The sequence below is a fragment of the Clupea harengus genome, chromosome 2, assembly GCF_900700415.2.
Source record: "Clupea harengus chromosome 2, Ch_v2.0.2, whole genome shotgun sequence".
In the NCBI taxonomy this organism is placed as follows: domain Eukaryota; kingdom Metazoa; phylum Chordata; class Actinopteri; order Clupeiformes; family Clupeidae; genus Clupea; species Clupea harengus.
Window position 1 is genome coordinate 16,170,734 of NC_045153.1, and position 19,913 is coordinate 16,190,646.

General features: G+C 43.9%; 1 protein-coding gene across 1 annotated transcript in view; it reads left to right on the plus strand.

Annotated features, from left to right (window-relative positions):
- arhgap15 (Rho GTPase activating protein 15) overlaps nucleotides 1–15,529 on the plus strand; it is a 40,736-nt gene extending 25,207 nt beyond the window's left edge. Inside the window, exons 12-14 of the mRNA XM_012828383.3 lie at nucleotides 1,156–1,290; nucleotides 7,882–7,987; nucleotides 14,580–15,529. Of these exons, the coding sequence (XP_012683837.1) occupies nucleotides 1,156–1,290; nucleotides 7,882–7,987; nucleotides 14,580–14,763 (425 nt within the window). The 3' untranslated portion in view covers nucleotides 14,764–15,529. The remainder of the gene's footprint in view (nucleotides 1–1,155; nucleotides 1,291–7,881; nucleotides 7,988–14,579) is intronic.
- The last annotated feature ends 4,384 nt before the right edge of the window (nucleotides 15,530–19,913 follow it).

Sequence of the window (19,913 nt, forward strand, 5' to 3'; positions counted from 1 at the left end):
CAAAATCAGTCATTTTTTTTGCTCTCAAAAAAGACCCATATCACTTGAGATGGAGATTTGCCTTCAGAGGTTATAGCATACCTAACAATAAAATGTGGGGGAAATCTTACCATTAAGCCAAATGTGTACCATAGCCTGTACATGACATATATTTTGAGACTTGTTATGGCACAGATCTTTCCCACCATTCTTAAAACTCTCTCAGTATGTTTATCAGCCACCTCCCTTACAAAGATGTTTCCATGACAATCAGCTAGTCTTTGTTCTACACGTTTCCCGTGTATTACACAACCCTTGATTTCTCTATGGGCAGAACACTGTCACAGCTAAATGCTCCCCCTTAATCTATAAGACCTATAAGGTTCTCTCTAAGGCCAAACGATGCTACTGATATGATCTTGATATTCTCATGAGAGACAACCTTTTCATTAGCATGGGTAAAGGTTTTCCCAGTGAGAGCATGCTGATCGCACAACCCCGGCTGAGGTCAATACACATTCCAGCGCTCCCGGCTGGCTTTCCCTGGAGGGCTCTTGAGGAGGATCTGAATGTGATGTCTTTAATGAGGCAACAGAGATGGCCTGATTAGCAATTAGCTGTGAAGTGGCAAGTGTACACTCTGGAGTGGAGGGGCTAATTGAATGGATTCCTGGTCTTTGTCTCCAGGAGCAGGCTGGGTAGATGTGGCTAAAGCAGGTTAGGGAGAGGTCTGGTCTCTGCGATGCAATTTTTGCATTAGTATTCCGTGCGAACCAGAAAACCACTTAGCCTGATGGTTTGTCTAGGGAGAGGGTACCTTGAAGTGGGACATTACACAGAGGATTTGAAGTAAAACAAAGTCAGTTATTTTGTGGTGGCTGTTATAGGTAGGCCTACATGAAATTATAATTTTTTTGCACTTTTCAAGGGTCATTTAGAAACACCTACTAACATTGTTGATCATTGCTGATCAGGAAAAAAAACAGTGACTATCCATAGCATATAGAACGTGATTCAATAACGATCCACCAACAAATGTGATCCACCACAGCCGCACCTGTTTGATTGTTTCATTGTCTACTGTTCATGATATATTCTATGTAAACACTGGCATGACAACCACCTTTCGCTGAATCTGTAGTACACGTTGTCATGTTTTTCTGTTCTATTTCCCAGAGGAGGAGCTGAACTTGGGTGACAGCCAGTGGGAAGATATCCATGTCATCACAGGAGCACTCAAGCTGTTTTTCCGGGAATTGCCTGAGCCCTTGTTTCCTTTCCGCTTCTTTGAGCAGTTTGTTGAGGCTATAAGTGAGTATACCATGACCTGATGCCGTTGGAGGTACAAAGACTGTGCTTGTGAATTATTAATTATTTAGATGTTTTCTCAGTGCTCGTCGTCAGGATGTTCTCACTCCCTATATTACATGCGCTGCTGTTGAAAGCTATCATTTCTTCTTGTGTCATTCTGAGGCATTGATAGGGTTCATTATGTTAAGTCTGAGGGGGAAAGAAAGTACATCAGCCAAAAGAGGTCGCTGTTCAATAGGAAGGCATGGCATGGCTACCCCCCCCCCCCCACACACACACACACACCCCTCACTCCACCCCCACCCACCCCGACCCCACCCCCTTTAAAAACCCACTGCCTGGGGAGTGGGGAAATTTCTCAGAGGGCACGGCCACGGCCTGCAGTCCAGACAGGAGCTGTCACCACAACAGACTCACTGCTGAACGTCCACCTTCTCTCTGTCTCCGAGACGAGCCAAGACCGATCCCTAGCCGTGTTAGCTGGCTGATTGACACCGCGGTGGCTCTTCGCTGGCACACCACTCCGTCAAAGGCCAAGCGCTCACGGCGGCGGTGGCACGCCCCCGGCTCCATCTGTCTCCCACCCCCAAGCACTCAGGTGGCACAGAGGGAGCCCCTGAAGAGTAACATAACACCACCGTGGAAAGACCTTCATATGGCACATGTAGGAAGAGAAGGAAAGAACAAAGATGTATATCTATACATATGAACACACAATGATGCTGTAGTGTAGTGTAGTGTAGTGATCAAGTAATACCTTTTATTGGGAGAAAAATATCACATTTTACATTTCTGTGATGAAACATGTCTATTAAATTGAATTGAAGTGCAATACCCCATCCTTATATACTGGCAATACTGCCACCTACTTTTATCCAAGGATCTGGGTACATGGGAGACAGGAAGACGCAATCCCAAGGTGGTGCTATAATTTGGCAATAAATATTTACACGCTCAAAATGTAGGCCAGAATACCCACTGGCCTGCAAGGTGCTTCCACCCAGTAAATCAGCCAAGTCTACAAGGCTGATCACTTTCAGATAACGTTTAGACAACTAATTAGTACTGCAAGGAGCCCCTCTTAGCAGGAGGTATAATTAGCCCAACCTGCAACATGTTCCACTGGAATTGAGCTAAAGAAAGCTTGGGGGAGGAGAATAAATATAGACCCATGACGATAAACAGCAGTTAGAAAGAGAGCACCAGAAAGGGAAAACATTGACAGCCCCTATGAAAGCTCTCGGCGCTGGCGGCGGCAACGCTTGCATAGAGTTCTTTGTGAGTTTATGGCATTCAGGTAAGAGAAATCTTACTCGAGAACTTCAAACACATTTCCTGTTCTTTGGCTCTCCTCATTTCCCAGGTTGATTGCCGTTAGGAATCAGGTGAGAAAAAAAAATAAAACACATTTAGTTCAAAGTTACACAGATATTGGAAGGCGAGCCAATGAGCTCACGTCAATCTCGCTCTATGAAAGCCTTCATTAGTATCTCTCCCATGTGCACTCACACTTGGACACAACAGCCCCTGTTCATCCATCATTGCCTATTTAAGATGGCGGCCCTGAGTGTGTAGTGGCAGCACTGTGGGGATCAGCGCTATTAAAGTCACACGGCTCATCCTGGCTGCCCTTTTGATGTGGTGGCATTAGCCGAGGGACCGGGGGACTGCCTGACTGGACAGGAGGGGGTCTGATTAGGACAACAGCACATTAGCACATCACTAATTGTAGGCTCTCTCCTCTGGGGACTGGGAGAGTGTGTGTGTGTGTGCGCACTGGTGTTTTTATAGTCATGCAAAGCGCTGTCTGTTTCATATCCAAAGCCCCTCATGCTCTCTGGATGGCCTGATGAGAACCTTTAGATAGGGAAGCAGAGGAAAGCAACCTTCGAATCCATGCCATGCTAACAATACTCATACACTGCCATTTTCCGGCATAAACACGAATCAGAGAACTACAATCCCAACCATTCCAACAATTTGGAACTCTTTTTTAATTTTTTGAAAGCTGTCATATGAATCCTATCCCTTTCCCAATTATGCCTTTCCCCCTCACCTGGCTCTCCTAATTCTCCCCTCCTAACGCCAAGCATTTACCCAGAGATGCTCAGGTGGGGATCGGGAAGGGGCCAGCGCCTGCCCCCCGCTCAGCAGTTGAGGGGGTTTTGGAAGGTGTAAGGGGAGCAGCTGTGTCTGCTCTGGCTCTTGGCTCATCTGGACTTCCATCTATTATTCATGGAGCCTTCAAATCAGACTGGGACCCTTCAGCCACCTGTCTCCCTCTCAGGCTCAGCCTCGTCCATTTCATCCAGGCTGTCACTGCCGCACAGAGCTCCAGTACTGCGAGTTCTACCACATAGTTAGCTGCCCACTAGCAGGATGGATAGCTTGCAAGCATAATAGTTAGTATTTGAAGTGATCAGTCAGTTAATGCCTTAATTTTAACTGTAGTAAAATGTGGATGTGTCATTGTCAGTGGTAATGACAATACAAAACACAGGCCAGTTTTTAGCTGGCAATAATATAATTTTTATTACGCTGCTGAAGTATTCAGTGATAATATTGTAAAATGTCTTAATATCGTACCCTCTCATAACTCTTTCAACTCAACTCTGTCGTAGCTTCATTGGCATGCAGGCTTTGCTGTCCGCAGAAAGCTTTTGAAATGCAAAAATACATCCAGTTTCTATATTTCATCAAGAAGCTTTTCATGTTTAATATATTACAGCCATGATCCTCTAAGACTTTGTTATTCATTAACCAAAAGCATACAATTGGGATACATTTAAAATCTTAATCATAACCTGCAGGACTATTTGCACTGTGCTAATATTTGCCTTGATGGGGTTTAAGTAAGCCAGCAGACTAAGCCTGCAGATCAGGTTGTGCAGTAAGCTTTATTTGAGCAAAGTAGACTCCAGTGTTTGTAATTGGATTATATCCACTGCATTTTAGGAGCTGCTGCATGCATATCCTGCATACGCAAGGCAAGGGATCATTGCCTCCTTCAACACGGATGCATACAGTCAACCGATGTTCACATTAAACCTTTGTTTGTATGTCAAACCGTACATCTTATTCTGCAAAGTTTCTTTTGTTCACTTGCTTTTGTTGTGTAAGATGTGCTGCAATGCTGATGCCAACTGCATGAGCCAGTAGGAGAGGACAGCAAGGAATTGCACTGATTATGGATGCTATATCAAATAATCACCAGCTCAAGTGTGGGACACAGATAATCATTTCACTCTGTCAACACAGGGGACGCAGTACGAATGTGGGTCATTCTGAGCCCTCCTGAACAATGCCTTGGGCTGCTGCACAGGCTGACTCCAATGCTCCAGTCCCAGCGTTTGAGTAGGAGAATATGCTGTCAGTTTGTACTCTTGAACGTGAATCATTCTCCTTCGGATTTACCCAGTGCTGTGCTGTGGATACAGGTTGAACGTAGGGGAATGAGCATTTATTCATGGGGGTCGCAGGCTTTGTTTTGGATCAGGATTTGCCACTGCATGTTGCATCACTTTATTTGCCATTTATTCATATCACATTTGTGGTATCTCTGTAAATTTAATGTAAAGCTGTTGATACCACAGACTTACGTCTGTGTCTACAAACACACATATGGTCTTAGAGCCTGTGACTATTCACTTACTACCGAGAGCATTTAGCTGATTAGGATATATAGATTCCTGCAGAAACCCACTTAAGGATGACTGTGTTTTATAGTTATAAGCGAGTACTTAAAAGTTTCCAATGATTCAACATTGACTTACTTGCTCATATGCATTTTCATTTTCTGATGTGTTTGTTTTCCAGATGTTTGATCTCAAACCATATTAGATTTCTGTTTGTCAGTCGTTGGGCACACAGGGAATTAAGGCCCTGACCTTGGAGGTCGCAATGCTAGGTTCTAGCAGTCGGGCACCAAGGACAATAAGAAAAAAAAATGCTTATTTGTGTGCCTGAAATTGATTCTATTGGGAAATTTCTGAAATGCTGTAATTCTCTCTTGTCATAACATCATAAATCACTCACGTCCCTGTTGGTTTCACAACATCCTGCCTAATGCTGTAACCTGGGACCAATGTGGGCATGAAAAAAAAAGCCTGATTCGAGTGCAGAACGTTTCGTTTTCTTCTCAAATGACTTTCCAACCGCGGAGAGCTCACGGTTCAAATGGCAAGATTGAGATTGATTAGAGACGTTTTCCCAATAATCAGTACGGTATTGTATTGTACACAGTTATGTTCATAGTCGTGACCAAAAAAAAAAAAAAAAAAAAGGACTGGGCTGTGATTAACATGGATAATGATTTTCCTACACAGGATTCAAAAATCTGGATCCTTGTAAACTTTCAGATGGTTTCTACCTAATGACCTTTCACTGATGCTATTTTTCTGAGAGCCTGCCCTACCCCACTCTGCATCGGGCTGCAGTGAATCAGCACATCTAAATATGAGTATGGAGGCTTGTTATATATTAATGACTCCATCCCTGCCATCTGTCAGAAGTGGAGGAAGAGGGGGCATCTCCAATATGTTAGCTACCAACGGCTAAGTAATTAGTGATTGGTGTCCTTTATGCCAGCAGTAATGACCAGATTAAATATTTTAGAGGCCGACTGCCACTGATTTGTTATAGCCCCGGGAAAGTTAGGGCCTTTGCCTCTTTGCATAACCGTGGGCCTATGGTTGGATCCTCCAGCATTACCAAGGTTTTGCAGGACTCAGTTGATAAAAGTTATCGGCCGTCACAAAAGGGAAGTGTGCAGGTCACAGAGCAGCGTGTTCTGTCATGAGTTAACAGCGCTGGAACAGCAAAGAGGTTAGATTGCTCGGGCCGTATGTTTTGTTCCAGGCCTCGTGTTTCTCCTTTTTTTTTGCCGGGATAAAGACCATGTCTAATTGACCATGATGACAAAGCAAGGAAGTGTTAACAGACCAAACCAATCAAGCAGCAGGCTTTACCTACAACAGAAGGTCAGGGCCTTGGCCCGTGCTCCTGCTCAATCCCAGGACGTGTTCGCCGTCTGTGCTCAACTGGCAGACCTGGCAGTAGAGGCAGGCATCTGCTGCCGGCGTCCATGCCAGCTCGGTGTGTACACGCAGACATCTGCTCCGACCATACCCAGGGGGGCTCCTTCACTGGTACAGTTGACTAGGAGCTCCTCTACTTTTCTACTCAGCAATGTTGTCCTCATTCCATACTAATGGAGGCCGGGAGAAATCACTATTGTCAGTGTGGGCCCTGCTATAGGAGTAGTGCTTAGCACATGAGTGAGCAGAGTCTGCAAAGAGTTGTATTCTGATGCAGTTTGCTGCTGTGCTTCTGTTGCTTGTTGCAATAAATCTGTACAATGGTGTGAGTTTGCTGTCTATATAATTTCTTCGATTCAGTGAGACTATTTCCTGTCGTCAATTAAACTGTGACTTGAGACAAACTGTGACTCGGTTATAGCTGAAAAACAGACCATCTGTGGAATCTTTTCTCTGGAGTGAAAACCTATTTTAACCTAATTTTTTGTTGTCAGTGGAATTATCAGAAGCTGCCTATGTTTACCCAAATGGCAATATGTTACTGACATCTGAAGATTCAGAATGAGGAGATCCTCCCTTCAAAGTAAAATGAAAATATTTGTATGTTGTGGCCATAAAAATATGGAACCCTATGACACCTACTACTGGCAACTGGTGGAAAAAAATGCTTCTGCTAAATGTTTGATAAATGGGAAGTTTAGCTGCCTGTCATCTCTTGAACTAAACATTTGAATTTCCTTCATCTTCTTGAACAAACATTTGAGTTTGCTTTTCCTCACTGATACTGATATAATGGACAAATGCAGAGCCATGGCAGTTCGTGATGAATGGAACACATTTCTCAGGGTCAGAGGTCACATGGGTCCATTAGCAGAGGAAGAGAAAAAAAAGTAGATTATGGACAAGATGGTTTCTCTGGGGTTTCCCTCTGAGTCAGAGGGCGTCCCATGTCTTGGGGAGGGGGGGGGGGGGGGTCGTCTCATGGCCTGGTACTGGGGCAGAGGGAGCTTACGAGCCTGGGGTCAACGATCAGGGTCTCCAGTTACAACCTAACAGCCTCTAATGGGATCCCACTATTAGACGTCATTATGTCACAGGGCTCTCTGATGTGAAGGAGAGGCCCTAGAAAAAAAATCACCACAGACCCAAATGTCAGTCTGCCTCGTTCGTTCAGACTGTGCCGGAGTTAGATCCGGAGGGCCGGGCATAAGGCTGCGCGCAGGAAGCACTTTGAATGAACCCGCTCTTGTGCTGTGCACTGGTCATAGTATACTGCATAAGCACCCAGCCTCCTTTCTGAGCACACATGCTCAGACACACATACAGTACCCACACACTGGTTTGGTTTTGCTCAGAAAAAAAAACTGTGTTATTACCCTCATTGTACCTCATTGTGCTCTGTATGGCAATGTTTTGCAGCCAAACAAGAACTTGCGCATGTGGATGCAATAAAAAACTTGGACAAATAATACAATATGGTGCCTGCAATGCATTTCTGTGTGTCACTGTAGTTGGGACTGAATATTGAAGATGCTCTCATCTCTTTCCCATACAGAAAATAAGGACCCCAGACAGAAGGTTCAAGTCGTGAAGAAACTGGTCAATCAACTCCCCAAGCCAAATCACAACACCATGAAGCTCTTATTTAAACATCTGCAAACGTAAGACACCATTCATTGTCTGTTATCAGTGCAACCTCCTGTTGGTATTATAAGAGAACGCACCTTGATGTTTTTTTTTTTTTCATATTTATTGATGAGGTTTTATTTCAAAGCAGTGGTTCAGTCTTTTTTACAGGTTTCACGAGAAACCATTACAGCAGCTGTGCAAAGCTCTCAAATGTCCACGGAGGACCACCGGCGAGTGTGTAAAGTGTGTGTTGTTCAGTGCTGTGGGTGGCCAGGAGCGCTGAGTGTGTTAAAGGGCTTTCTAAGTTCCCCTTCATGAGCCCCCGGTAAATCAGTTGGGTGGCCATCAAAAGTGACGCCTGACGCCACCAAAGAGTCGGGCCATGACGTTTTTTAAGGTCATGCCACTATATTTATGTTTAGATATCTGTGAAGTTATGCTATTTTCAGCTAGCAGGCATGCAAGCACACCTACAGAAATGTGACACAGACCACAGGCAGTTAGCAGGTAATAACTAACGGGGTTGACGAGTGAATTACTACAGACTCTCCGCTGAAAATATGAACAATGTTACCCCAGATGGCGAGTGGAAAGCCTGCTAAGCACGCGACTTTGCTCCTAGAATTTTGCTTCTCTTCCACGCCCGCACAGCACAGGGCGGAGAGAGGAGAGGCTGTGAGGACACGAGACCATGATGGCCATGCTGGCAGAGCCCACTGGGCCATATGGCTAACTCCTTCTCCCAGGAGGGGTGTTCCATCCCCGTTTTACCCTTACGTGCATTTACCGCCCTGCCAGGGGGGCCAAAAGACCCCAGATTCATGAGCAACCCCCTCCCTCCTCTCCCCCCCCCTGATGGAACATGCCCTTTGGCTCTTGAGCTGAAGTCTGTTTGGTTTCATATGCCAGGTCCCACCCATCTTCACCAGGGTTGGGACGCAGCCCAAGCCTGGCTAACAATGATGGTGTGCTGTTATATTCTTACAGGGAAGTCACTGTCCTGCATTTTTTTGTACTGCATATTGATGTGAATGTATCGTTCTGTAATCGACCAACTGACATACACACACACAGACACACACATACGCACACACGCATACACACACGCACACATACGCACACACACACACACAAACAATACTGATGATAAAATCTATTCAAGGCCTCACCAGATTTTTTTTACAAGCCAAAGCAGACTTAGTCAGTCGCTCGGTCTTCTAAATGATTTCAGTCTAAATGACCCAAGTGCAGTAGGCGTGCCTAACACCAGTCACGTTCTCCGTTTAATGAGCGAAACAGATAAACTTGAGGACATGCTCTTTTTTCCCAGAGCTTTTCTACGACTTGTGGGGACAACGTAAATCCCGGCAGTGCCACCGAGTCTGTCCTCATAGCACTCTCACTTTCTGCTGGTAGAATAATAATAAGGGCACGGTGCCCAGGTCTGGAGCGCCAGCCTCTGTCTTTGCGGGAGCCACTCCCATGCCCACTTGATGTGGTCCCGTTTACATTCAGCTTTATGCTTCTCTCACTCTTATTCCACCACTTAGTTTCTGTGTCACATTGTTTTCTTCAATTGTACTTAACTATCACTCTTGTTCCCATCTCCCTCTCTCTCTTGTTCCCATCTCCCTCTCTCTTTCCCACTCCCTCTCTCTCTCGCTCTCGCTCTCTCCCTCTCTCGCTCCCTCTCCCTCTCTCACTCTCCCTCTCGCTTTCTCCCTCTCTGACTCTCACTCTCTCTGTCGCTCTCTCTCTCTCTCTCTCTCTCTCTCTGTAATTGGGGTTCTTAGGATAAGATAGATCATTCAGACCAAATGGTGAGGTGAAGTTTCATTGTTCACAAAGAGGGGGAGAATTCCTTCACATATTGTTTGTCACTGAACTAAATTCATATTCACAGCTAGTCTGGATATATTTTGTACTTTGACAAGAACACAAACACACACACACACACACACACACACACACACACACACACACACACACACACACACAGACACACACACACACACACACACACACACACACACACACAAAACCTGATTTGGGCTTCAGCACCTCAGTCTTTCATGTGGTTTTCTGGTCTCAGGAAGAAAACTCCACTCCTCTCCGGCTTTGCAGAGCAGGATGTTCAAATCAAGAATAGGCAATTGTTTGTCACTTTGCCTGTGTGTTTGTCTCTCAGTGTGTGTGTGTGTGTGTGTGTGTGTGTGTGTGTGTTCATTCCTCGCTCAAACTGTGGCATTCATACCAAAGAGGGGAAGTGTGTTTTAGTGTCCCGTTTTCCTTGGGGGTTATATTTTCATTCTGGTTTTGGCTGCGCTGGGAGTGGCGTAGGAGTCTGGGAAGTTTTGAGCGCTTTGTTGTGGTCTTTCGTTGTACCCGTGCGCTCTCGTTTTTTTCTCTTTCTCTCGTTTCTTCCCCACCCCGCGTCCACCGAGCCTGGATTCAATAACCAGTTGTGTACTCGCATTGTGATGATGTGGTCAAGGAAACCAGATTTTCTCAAGCGTACCTTCGCTTACCCATTCTATTTATGCCTCTTCTTGTGGGTGTTTTTGTCACTGATGCTCATATTTCCCATTTACCACAAGGGCTTTAAAGGAGCTGCGAGGTCTGTTTTTCTGCCGTTAATTCAAGGTTCGCTCACCGCACGCTGGAAAAAAAACCTTTCGCAGCGAAAACCCTCTGTGGCGAGGCGAGCTGATCACGGGCAGAGCCAAGGGGAGCAGTCATCGAAAATGCACTCCTGTCTCCTGGCCTGGTGTCCTCCCTGTTCTTTCCCGCTCTGATTTATAGTCAGTTTTAATCATGCACCTTAGCTGTGTGGCAAATCTGCTCGTAGCTATGGCCTCATGCACACGCTGGTGTGGAAAATGATTCTTAGGTGTCACAGAGTTCATACAGGGCTAATGTTCTGCTGCTCTGCAAGCACCATTTGCAAGAAAGATGTGTAGATATTAAGAGAGATGTGTTTGTCTTGAAGAAGCTTAGCTTAGCGCGAGTCGTGTGGATGAGCTGAGGAGCACGTGAGTGCACATCCACATGCTCGTCGTTAGAGCTCTTCCTCCGCCAGGCGAAGCCCTTTCCTCATTGGCTCACAGTTAGACGGCATGGCTTCCTCTCTACACAGTGCCACTTCCTGCATGTGGGGGCGGGGGGTTTGCACAAACACCCGCCGCGGTTAGTATATCAGTGGGCATTATCGCCCCAGTTCAGCCGGGGCCAGCCGATATTAACACGAGGAGCATCGGCGCGGTTCAGACCTCACAGCGATGCCTCTAACAGCCCCCCTCCCCCCCCCCTTTTTTTTTCCTACCTCAATTTATTATTCGTCCCATGATCCTCAAGGAGCCGGCGAGCCTGACCCAATTAGCAGAGGCCTGCCAGGCGGGGGAGGACAGCATAGTGCACCATCCTCCACTTCCTGTCATACCCCCGCTTGGAAATGAGATGCTAATTAATGACCACTGGCATCTTGAGCCCGCACATGTCAGCTTACGTCGGGGCTATCAATGATTTGTCAGATGCAACCGAGCGTGGTGCGGTCACTGCCGGTTAAGCCGGCCATTGGCGAAGCGCTCGCGCACACAAACCACAGGCTGCTAGCGAACTGATAATGCTCTAATGTGCGGACTACCTAAATGCACCAGTGGCTCGTGCTTTGAGGAGGGCACGAAGCATCCCCTCGGTGTCCCTACGGTACAGTTATTATTGCACCATTGTTCACACACGGTAGTAAATGTGTAAAAGTACAATGGTTGTTATCACGGTTTAGATTACCAGCGGACTGACAAGGAATGAGGAGGAAGGAACAGGAACACACCAGGTGTTTAGGGACTGCCATCCTGGCAAATTGTGCAGGATCTAAAGTGCCATTGACTTTTTTATGGCTTTGTTCGAATACAGATGTTTAAAGTCCACTCAGACAGACATGACTTTATTTGCCTCTATGGCGCATGTTTTATACGGTATACAATTCATTCACAGATGCTCTTTCTTTTGGTCATTCATCATTTTTAATTGCTGTACTTAAAAACGAGGGGGAAAGAGAATTATTTCCTGTTTAGACCCTTTCCATGATGGTCAAAAACACGTGCACAAAATGCACTGTAAAAGTAGTACTATTAGGTTTCGCTATTAGTCTCATTATCATGATAATCATTGGTGTTGTGGACAATTTCTGCTACGTCTAGCGCAAAGGGAAGTGGCAATATTTTGTGCAGAAGTGAAGTTGCAATTAAGATGCGTAGGCCAAATGCCTTGTTTATGGCAACTCATGTCAATTTGGAAATTGAATCACCTTACACTAGATCATTAGTGGACCATTAGCAGTGACAGCCCAGATCCTTACATCAGAGTGTTCTAATCAACTTAAAATGCTGATGGCAGGACAAGTGCCCCAGCAGTGATGTACAGGGGAATACGACGGGGCTGGGGTTAATTACACACATTAATGGAGAATTATTGTGAGCACTTGTTGGATGTAACAGCCTTTTAAATCGAACCGCTTTGATTACACAAGCCTCAAATGGCGATTCCCGACCTGATTCATCTCTCGAAGGGCGCACATTCATACGGCAAGCATCTGATGTCTGATGTAGCTCAGGTTCATGATCAAAGTCTGTTTTTATGTCTTTAAGTTGCGCTCTTTTAAGTCACCCTTTCTTCTGCCTCGCAGTACAGTGCTAGCTCAGGCCCAAGGAGGGCACATGTGAACGGTAACTTCCTCAAACAGTCTTTAATGTGCCCTAACAAGCCTTTGATAGGCCTGATTAATGGGCCCTGATTAACAAACTTCCTGTAATAGACGTCCCCACCTGTAGCTGCGCCCCATGCTGGGAAGTCGTTATCTTATAACCAGTCCTATTTAGGCATCTGTTTCCCACACACTCATTTTCCAGGAAGAGTGACAATCTTGTCCTTAACAGTAGTGGGGGGGGGGGGGGGGGTTATAAAACAATAAACATGTGGCTTTTTTTTTTTCAAGCAGGACCTTCTCGATATTTGCATATCTTCATTGTTATATATACATATACTATGTCTATATTTGCATTGTATTTCGCACACCAATCATGTCATGAACCCAGAATCGTTGTGTACGCATGCTTTGCCGCCAAGTTTGCAGAAAAACTCTGCTCCTCTGTCTTGTTTAGTGTGTCCACTCTGTCTTGTTTCTATGTCAACAACAACACTACTCAACTTATCTGTAAAACACACACACACACACACACACACACACACACACACACACACACACACACAAACACAGTATTGACCCCCTAATTATTTTTTGAAGACACTCTCCACCGTAAAGCTGAGGGTTTGTGCGAGTGAGTGTGCTCATCCTACCTCAGAGCTTTTAGGCCGTGTTCCACTGGAAGCTTGGAGCCGAGCCTTCTGCCACAGTTCTTCCATCACCTCTCCAACCTTCACTCTCCAGTGCGTCAGGCAGGCCTGGAAGTCCACGAGCCAGGTCACCCCTGTATTGATTGTGTCTGTGTCTGAGCCAAAACCTCAGCTCAGGGAGGATGACTGTGCCGCAAGAAACCAGGCGCGAGTCCTCAAATACACTCTGTACACTCTGCCCCCCCCCCCCGCCTTACAGATGACTTATGGTGTTACAAAGGGCTTGCCTTTTTGCAACATAAAATTACAGAGAAGAAAAAAAAACATGTAAATCTTTCTAGGGCTGTGTGGAAGATTTGTGCTTAAAATGAACGCCAGTGTTTTGCTGCTTGTGGTAAGACATTTCAGGGCAATTGCTCTGTCAGTTAGCTTTCTGCTAGCTTAGCTGCGCTTTAGAATTGTACTACTTAAAGGTACAGTGTGTAGTTTTAAGTGGTTTCTAGTGGTGAGGTTGCTGAATTGCAACCAGCTGAATAGCCTTCCCTTTACAAGCGTGGGCAAGTACCTACGGTGGCCGTCAAATTCGAAAAGCCGCAATATGTGAAAAACCCAAACTTGAGCCAGTGTTTTGGTTTGTCCATTATGGGCTACTGTAGAACCATAGCGGTGCAACATGGCAAACTCCGTGGAAGAGGCCCACTCCCAATTTAGATACCAAGGGCTCCTTCTATGCTAACAAAAACACAACAATTCATAGTTACAGGCAATTATACACTAATGAATACATAACTATATTCCATTTCTACTAATAGATGCCCATAAAAGCTACACTCTGTACCTTTAAAGGGAAGTTCAGGAGTTGCAACTGTGCGCTAAGTTGTACGTGATTGCGGATAAAAAAAAAAAAATTAGTTTAGCTGATATGTGGTGTGGAAACAATATTCTATGATATTCTGACTGTTCATTGGTACAAGAATGGCACTTAATAATATCAATAATGAAGTTAGATCTGCACAATATCAATATGCTATTATTAAAAGGTCTATAGGCTATTAATACAATCGCAGCCACTAACAAATGTACTTATGACAAAAGTAAAGCTTAAGAAGCCACGCAACTTCTTCCACAAAATTCAAGTTTAGATCTATGTTAAACTCTAAAAACACAGTTTTAACATAGATTAGCCGAAAAGATGCAGGATTTGCCCAAAGTGAACACATTACAAGCTCCTCTTATTGATCACCTTGTTTTTCTCTTTTGTTTTCTTTTCAGACTTCTCCGTCATTCTTTGAAGAACCTCATGTCAACACAAGGCATCAGTATTGTGTTTGGTCCAACTCTTATGTGGCCAGAGAACGACGGAGGAAACATGGCATTCAACATGGTGTACCAGAATCAGATCATAGAGTACATTCTTATCGAGAGTCGGGAAATCTTTGGAACAGAGGACATTTAAAAAAAAGTACAGAATGGTGGAACAGGAGTGTGGGATATGATTCTTTTTATTCATTTTGAATTAATTAATATTGGTATGAACACTGACCAGAGACTATATGTGAAAGGAAGCTATCCAGAGTAACCTGATAACCATGTTGACTGAGAAGTGCCTTTTCACACAAGGTATATATGACTGAAGGAAGTTTCAAAGTGTGTATTGTATATATTTATGCTGTGTATATATAGATGAGTTTGAAAGAGAATATTTTCAGCTGTTTCTGACAAGAATTTGGCCTCACATCAGTTTCATAGTATGATACAGATTTACATCAGACACTGAAATGTTATATATATATAAAAAAAAAGCAATGTCCAGCTAGTTTAAAATATTTTCATCATTGTATTTTCACATACAGTAAATTACTATTTGCATCCTTAAAAGAGTCTATGTTACATTTCTGTACTGCTCAGGTGTCGTTTTATATTACAAATCAATTCAGTTGTATTTTCTGTGCTCAGTTTAGTAGTTATATGAAAGAAGGACTACATAAAAGAATAATAATGCATGTAACTATGAACATTCGTACAATGTGTTATTATCACATTTGTATTGCTTAATGAGTTATGCATTGTGGAGTATAACAATGACTATTATGTTTGTATCACTTATTGTAACACCTGTTTAATGTGAGCAAGTAAGAAAACTTGTATAATTTGATATGTGATATAGTGGGATACAAGCACTGAGAAGATCTCAGCAATAAAGTTTCTTTACATTACGCACATTAAAGTCATGATATCTCCAATCTACCTGCTGGTACAGTAGTGTGGCTAAGGATAGTTATCCATAAGCTGTGGTCTTTTGGTACATGGTACAAGTCTTTTGGTACATGGCTGAAGTCTAAATAAACACATCTGATAAATATATGAATATAATTCAATATATTTTTTTCAATATTTTTCAAAAGTGCCTTTTTGTAGCTGTTTGGAAAAAAAATGTCAACAGTAAAAAAAAGAATAATCTGCCTCATCTTGATGTTGTGAGGAGCTTCATCATTGGCTGGATATCATTTTTCAACGCTTAATGAACACACCTTATGTGATCGGACCACTGCGCACCACACCTCTTTGACAGAGATGTACTGAACACAGACGTGCTCTCTGATCACTGCATTTGACATGCAGTCAGAACTACACCATATATGCCATAATTATGCCAGCAGGAAAGATCTCCACTGTTCAACTGCTTCTTTCATTGATACATTGAAAACAGTCTGTGAAGCCTCAGGCTGTAGGTCGTTGCTGTGGAGTATTTACACTGAAGAAAATAGAAGACGAGGTCACAAACGAGGAGAAAGAGGAGCATGGTGTGCATGACCGATAGGCAGTGGCTAATAACAACAGATCAGACTGGATTTCCCCCTTCAAATGTACTCTTGAATAATGAATCTGTTGTGCTTGGATGGACCAAAGTCTTATCGTGAAGTCATTAGGGGGATTTTGGCTAATTGACTGTTAGAATTGCATTATAAGCCCAATTCTGTGTATGAATAAGTAGACCTAAAAATATTTCTCTTTTAAAAGCCAGTTAAGTCAGTCTGTGGATCGTTTGTGCTCTTGTAAATATATTAATGCCGTTGCAAATGGATGTAACAAACAGCCAGGAAGGGTGGCTCCTGTCGTCATCTTCTTTGAATAATTTCCTCTTTTTTTTTCTTTTTCCCAGAATGAAGGCTGAGGCCTGTTGGATGAGAAGTACTTTGAAAGAAACTACATTACTTCATAACTCCCACTGTATTCTCAATCCAAGCCCAGAACGGCACAATCTGTATTTAGAAGAAGTGCACACATATTCCCAGCCTTTGCAAGTGTGCACTAACGAGCATCTACAACACACAATTGCCTCCACTTTAGCTCTACACACACATGCACACAAACATGGCAGGAAAAACTAATTATTTTCTATTAAGCTGCCTCTATTAGGGCCCTCCCATCAGACTAGAATTTATGGAGCCACTCCAGAAACCCATGCTGCAGAGAGAACCGAGAGGCGCACTGTGTAGTCTAATCACAATCACAGGGCCCGTATCAAACGTCTGTCAACATCAATAAAACATGTCATGTACATGGTTGCCCACAATTAATGCAGTCATGCACTGTTCGGCTAAAAAGAACTGGTCTGTTTCCCCCCTCGTGCGAGTCTGTCATATTAATCTTTGGTTACGAGCTATCAGGAACCAAGAATTGTCTGAGCACAATTTGTCACTTAAACGACTCCGAACTGCTACCCTCTACAACCGAGGGCAGGAAATAAGAAAACGAATGGCGAGTTTGGTTAGCGGCGGGTTGTGTAGAGAGTAGTGGCGTAAACTTAGCCTGAAGGTTTGTGTCATGGGCCCAATACCAATGTCCACCCTCGTGGACTCGCAGACTTTAAGGTGCGTTTCCCACTAAATCTGTGAGGTGCTTAGGGCTGCCCCACTGTCAAATCATCAAGTGCATGAACGCAGATACTTTTAGCCATTTATACACACTTTCCTTAAGTCCACATTTCTGCAGACTTTGCCTGAGGGAATTACCCACAGTTCAATGCATTGTGATGTGAAACACGTGGTTACTAAGGGAAGCCAGGAAGCATTAAAAAAAACAACACAGAAAACATAAACGTGATATGTCACAACGGGCTGTCCCATTTCTATTCATACCATTTCGAGCCTTAGAGTTGGCAAAGGGGGCCTGAGACCTGATGGGGTGCCATTAGCTGTCTTTGTGGGTGGATGAGATGGTCGTAGAAACCACCTCTTCAGTGCTAACTTAAACTTGGAACCATAAAATCACAAGAAATATACCATGTAGAATGTTTCTTTAAACACTAACACTTATCAGTCCTATTTTCACATGGGCTGAAAGTCGAGATGTATTTGGGACCTTGTTTCTTGACAAATCACTTTTGGGTGGGAACCATATAACACATGGGGGAGTGCAGGAGTTGGGAGAGGGATGATGACTGTTTTATAACGAGCTATGTGATCTAGATATGGTGCAGTGAAACAACATGTTTGTCCCTCAAGTAAATAAAAGCAACTGATGTAACATGGGTTTCTACAGTTGAAATAACCCCAAAGGTTCTTTTAGACAAACTGAAAGCAAAACTTCATAGCTTTAAGATGCCTACTCTTACCGCAAGGTAATTTGCCTGTACACTTTCAGCACAACATCCCCTCTCTCTCTCTCTCTCTCTCGTTATTATCGTAATTTGACAATAACATCAGAGGTTTTCCATTTTAAATGTGCTAATTCCTTTCATTCTCACTGTGCACTGTGTACGAAACATGCATTTCTTAACCCAAATTAATATTATTTTCTTTCATCAAAAAGTATAAGGTTAGATGGTGTAGAAAAATTAAGAAAAAAACTAAACAAATACAGGCTCACACCATAAGCTCGCACACAATGGCAGATGTGTTTTCCTCGCATGCTCATCTGGGACGCCAGAGGGTAAGTGGATCTAATCAATCCAGGATTGCCCCGACCAAAAGCACATGCCCTGCAGTGGGAGTCCCCCTGGGCCTTGTCGGGCAGATGGTGGTATTCACTGGGCACCTGTATCACGCCTCACTCCTGTCTAGCCTGAGCCCGGCGCTAATGCTGCCACATACAGGCTGCTGGTCTGAGGCAGTGATAAATGTCACCCCACCATCTTGTCCAATACCCCCTACCCCAATTAACAGCAATCTATTACCTTTAGACTCTATAAACAGCATTTGTGTTTCAGTGTCATCCTAAAATGTATTTGGTGGTCATAGACTCTTCCAGAGGCAGAGTAATGTGGTTTCGATAATTCAGGCGGATTGATTGAACACTTTATTTCGTTTTTATTCTAAGGTTGCTTGATGATTATATAGCAGAATGTCATCACGAGCGTGCTGGTATTCTCTTGATTCCTTTTTGTACTCATACAAGGGTGTTCATGTGCAAGCTGAGTGCTGTTTATATTGATCTCTGGCAGGGACCAATGCTAGGGGGATGATGTATAGCCATCAGGCCATCAGTTTCGAATCAAACTGCCACAGCGCTATTCAAATACCCATGTGGCCATCTCTTTTCATGTGCGCTGTACAGGCCAACACTGAACTGTCTCTCTGGAATGCGTGTATGCGCTTCATTTTTTTTCTTCTCCCTCTCTCTTTCTCTCTCTCTCTCTTGGGTTACAGATAAGAGAAAGTCTATAATTACAAGGAGAGGCTGTCGCTCTGCGATGCATTTTTGTTAAATCAGATGTCTCATGCTTCAGCGTTTTGGCTGGTAATGAGGAGGACTGGATAGCTCAGAGTACATTGTGTGTATGTGTGTGTGTATGTGTGTATGTGTGTGTGTGCATGCTTGTATGTGTATGTACATGTTATTTTATGTGTGTGTGTACATGCTTGTATGTGTATGTACATGTTCGTTTATGTGTGTGTGTGTGTGTGTGTGTGTTTGTGTGTACACATGCATGTATATGTCTGTACATGTTCGTTTATGTGTGTATGGACATGTTTGTATGTGTCTGTATGTGTATGTGTGAGGACACGTGTGTACAGAGTGTGCCTATGTATGAGCATGTACATGTTTTGTGTGTGTGTGTGGGGGGGGGTTGTGTGTGTAGCGGTGACACAGACCAGCTTTTTGTGGTTCTGCATTTCACTAAATCTCCGCCGAAAAAGAAAGAGAGAAAGAAAGAAAAAAAAAAGAAACGAAAGGGACAAAAATGAAATCCAGCTTCGTGTGACCTCCCTCCTGGCACTGGGAGACACTTTCTAAGAGCGTAACGAGCCCGGCAGGCCACCAAAGCTTTCAGCGCTACATTTCATTTTGCCGTGCGGCGGCGAAGGAACGCGCGGTGCAGCACACAAAACACACAGCAATTTCTCAAGATGTGCGCCGGGCTTATCTCATATTCAGAGTCGTGTTCATGTTGCTTTTTTGGACGGTTATGAGGGCAGTGGAGCCAAAAAGAAAGAAAGAAAGAAAGAAAAGGCAGAAAAAAAGAAAGAAAGAAAGAAAGAAAGATAGAAAGAAAAACAGAAAGAAAGAAAAAGAAAAAATGTGGCTGTATCATGACATTTCTATTTTAATTTTTTTTTTCTGCACACAGAAGCGATGTGCATAACAAACCCAAACTGATCG